The sequence below is a fragment of the Hemibagrus wyckioides genome, linkage group LG05 (assembly GCF_019097595.1).
Source record: "Hemibagrus wyckioides isolate EC202008001 linkage group LG05, SWU_Hwy_1.0, whole genome shotgun sequence".
In the NCBI taxonomy this organism is placed as follows: Eukaryota; Metazoa; Chordata; class Actinopteri; order Siluriformes; family Bagridae; genus Hemibagrus; species Hemibagrus wyckioides.
The window spans coordinates 13,844,259-13,848,400 of NC_080714.1; the positions used below are offsets into that span (position 1 = coordinate 13,844,259).

Here is a 4,142-nt window from a genome sequence, read left to right on the forward strand (position 1 = left end):
ACATCTCAAGATGATAAAAGGAAGCTGTATGCACCTAAGCCCAAGTGTCTTAGCAAATGACCTGTTTAAGTGGAATATTTCATTAAAACAAATTGTAATAAATTTACAAAAATTGAGAAACCCATTGTGAAATACAGGGGGAGGGTAATCAGGAGAACAATAGTATAGTTTGATTAAGGTTTTAACATAAAGCACTGTAGATAGAAAGCGCAAGGAAGAGACAGAGAGTACTGAAGTAATGGAGTGCTGTATGAGTGTGTGAGTGGGTGGACTGTGTTGCATTGCTGACTATGTGTAGGATGGAAGTGTGACCCTTACAGCTCAGTGACCATGTGAGATGAGTGTCTGTGTGTGTACACACTGACGGATCAGAGCACATCATATTCAAGCCAGACTGAATCTGACCTGAAGCCCCCTTCCAGACCAATGCTGCCATCCGCCCCCCTCTCTGGCTGAATCTTTGGCATGGCAAACATGTTTGAAGAGTTACATAACTATGCTTGAAGCAACAAAGGCTGCATATTTTATGACATATGGGAACACATGGTCACACGCACATGCCCACATATGACAAGCAACCATGGCTTGAGGAAAACCACTGTGCCACTTAACTCCAAACCAGCCTTTTTCTCATGCCTGTGCCAGCTGTGATGAGGATTTTATAGCACAGTTATAGCTGTGCATGCAGCTGCAGAGACGAACTGGAGCACAGCATCTTCATTTTATATATAAATGCTGACATTTTACAGTTGAACACAATGGTAACAGAAGGAAGTCTCATAGCCGCTTTCTCTCCTCCGTTACCATGGTGACGGTGCACAGAGAGCTTGGGCATGACGATAAGATTCTCAGATGTCCATCCTCATCCGGGACCGTGTGAAATGAAAACACTCCAGTTCTGCTCCAAGATGTAGTGAGGAGCTGTGCCAAAAGACTCCAGCACTCACCCGGTGATCCACACACCATCTACCGCTATAAAGTGGTGTGTGGATTCTAAAATGGTGAAATTCATTAATACTCCAAATCCATTCAGGAAATCGATGATTATTATGCTGGATGGTGTACACGCCTTTCGCTGCTAGGCTAATCAGGCTACATCACACGCTGCGGCAACATGATGCGCAAAGGAAATAGACGAATTGGGTAAGCTGTGTTTCATCAGAAGAACAAGCAAAGAGTCTTTAAGGAAGAAAACTTCACCAAACACCAATCCCAATCCGAGTCTTTTGTCAAGAAGGAATCTATTGTGTAAGTGCGTATGAGTGCAGACTCATTCAAATAGAAGCATCATTATATAAATTCATTCTGAAAGATAATGCCTGAGTATTGTGTTTAAAAACGTTACGCAACGGTCTGTGAAGAAAAGCATCGTGTTACCTCGCTATCCTCTGAGAGAGCAGTGCAGCACCATCATCATCATCACCATCATCATCATCACCATCATCATCATCATCATCAGGTGCAGGCACGCCAAGCAACGGTAAAATGAACGAAGACAGAAACGGCAGTTAAATCAGTGAAACGTATTGAGAATATAGAAAAAGATGAACACAAAGCACATATGAATTATTACCGCTTTTAATGAGTCGGCTCCTATATCGCGTGTTGGCTGTCATCTTCCTCTCTCTCCACGGTCCAGGTTCAGATGCTCAGCGCTGAGGCCGGGCTGTTCTTCTCCTCTGGGAATCCCACATGGGGGCGTGTTCTATGGCGTCACTCAAAACCACACCTACTGGTTATTTAGCCAATCACTGCTAAAGCCACCAGGCGTGAGGAAGTCATGCTCGTTTTGAATGCATTCACTCGTTCGCGGTCTGCTAAAATTTCAATTCAATTCAATTCAGTTTATCTGTATAGCACCTTTTACAGTGGACATCGTCTCAAAGCAGCTTTACAAAAGAAGAGAAACAGAGAAAGGAGAGAAAAAAATATTCAATTAAATTATTAAACTATTTTATCCCTTTGGCGACGGTGGCAAGGAAAATCTCCCAGAGATGTCCTTTCAACAACAGCAATCAATGGCCCATGAGGAACTATTAGGCCACTGTAGTTTCTGAGTTCATTATAGACACTAATTCCTTGCTGCCACAAGCTGACAGATGAAATGGCAGATCTGTGACTGTGTGAGTCCCCAAGTGGCTCTGTCCATGTCTATCTCCTGGTCACAGGCTGTCCACACAGATCCATCCACAGCATCAGTGAGCACCACCAAGCGACGAGACTCCGACCAGGGGTAGAGGCAGTGGTCACACTGGAAACTCAGAACACTGGGAACTCAGGAGTGGGATGTATAGCTCAACAGAGAAAGACAGAGAGAGAGAGAAAGACAGAGAGAGATTAAACTATAAGAAAGTGAAATAACAGAAGTTGTAAAATGTACGCAACTGTACAGCTATAGGTTCTGGGGGCATGAGACAACAGGCAGAGATCAAGTAATGTAAGAAAGTCGGCCAGTGGTTTTGGTCTTTCTTAGACCAGCTGCAGGTTTAAGTTCATTCCAGGTGGTGTGATCAGAAACGGTGTTATTTTGCTGTCATTAAGCTCTTAGTTGACAGAATTTCATAGTCATATTAATTTGAATAACTTTTTTTATCCACACAAACATTAAGAGAATTATAGAATATTAATATAATTGTTTTTCTATAAATGGAAAAGATATACAATCTATCACCAATCAGAGGAAAATAGACGAAAACATATGAAAAATATTCCACACACTCTCTTCTTGATTATTAACCTTGATCAGACTGCATCTGTTTTTCTCTCTCATGGGTTCAGTAAATCATTGTTCTTTACTAAACCTGGTTTTCTCTCATGCACTAGATTCAGTAAATCGTTCTTTACTAAACTTGGTTTTAAAAAACCCCAAGGCTTATTGAAACTTTTTTTGTTCAACTAGTGAAATCTTCTCAGCTCACTGACTTTCAGCAGAGCTGTCACCTGTTCTTGAAAATCTTGTAAATCTGTCTATACTTGTGCAAGTTGAGGAACTGAGGGATAGATTTGAGCTCTGATGAACATTAGGAACATTTCAGTGACATTACATGTGGGTTTTCCTAAAGCCCCTTAATTTATTATCAAATTATTTCATAATTAGCTGTAATTACTATTAGCTTTAGCTTTTGTGGTAAATGTGGAGACAAAAAACTATGGATTTAGATTTAGCCAAAGGCAACAGCACAGAAAACCACATAAATAAAACCCTTGAGAGAAACCAAACTCACAGAGGAACTCCTCCTGTTCTGGGTGACATCAGGTAGTGGGATTACAAACATATAAAGTGCATGTTCACAGTATCTTACTAAGAAGCAGGAAGGTAAAACCGCATGAACTGTTTTAAGGTATTGCTATCTTTAGGTTACCCATGAGGGACAATCCAGAGCAGCAGAAAGTGTTACTGTTACTGATATTTACAGTTACTGATATTTCAAGCAGAAAAATGACCAGGATAGTTCAGGCAGGTCCAAAGTGTGTCAGGATCAGGCAATAAAATCACAAATTATATCATTCCATATACTTTTAGTACCAGATCTTTCATTAATATTCTTAATATTCAATTATGATGTCTTCTGTAATAATAACAACAATAACAATAATAATAATAATAATAATAATTATTATTATTATTATTAACATACAGTTTTACCCATCCATTTTCTTTCTAATTTGGTCATGGCTACTAAATGGAAAAGGGGAAGACTAACATGCTTCCTCTGAAATCCAGTCATCATCTCTGTGTTAGGCCAAAACAATTTTATAGGCCAAAACAATATAAGTATATTAGACAGCTTATATTAGATGTCAGATTTGTGTTTTACTCAAAATTATGATTATCCTTCTCTAAATTTACTTAAATAACAAAATTTCCCTTATTTCAGGATATGTTTAAAACTGCATGCTACCATACTATACAGCAGGCTGACAGATGGTGTAGAGTTCTTGGTTTCAGATGGCTCCACCATACCCAGTTTTTTTCTTCTGTTAAACACAAGGATCTTAAAAAAGCTAAATTCAGATATCATACAAGTAATTAAAATGTTCATGTTTTGATACCTTTATATTGTGTAAACAGATAGTAAAACAGCTTGCATAAAAGCCTCCGTTTTTCACTAGGCAAGTAAAAAGAGCAGCATTTCCACGTC

At 39.3% G+C, this 4,142-nt stretch overlaps 1 protein-coding gene across 1 annotated transcript in view; it reads right to left on the reverse strand.

Annotated features, from left to right (window-relative positions):
• The window catches only part of septin5a (septin 5a), a 15,543-nt gene extending 13,912 nt beyond the window's left edge, over positions 1-1,631 (reverse strand). The window contains exons 1-2 of the mRNA XM_058389400.1: positions 1,574-1,631; positions 1,378-1,388 (exon numbers count right to left, since the gene is read on the reverse strand). Coding sequence (XP_058245383.1) covers positions 1,378-1,388; positions 1,574-1,616 — 54 coding nt within the window. The 5' untranslated portion in view covers positions 1,617-1,631. The remainder of the gene's footprint in view (positions 1-1,377; positions 1,389-1,573) is intronic.
• Between the last annotated feature and the right edge of the window lie 2,511 nt (positions 1,632-4,142).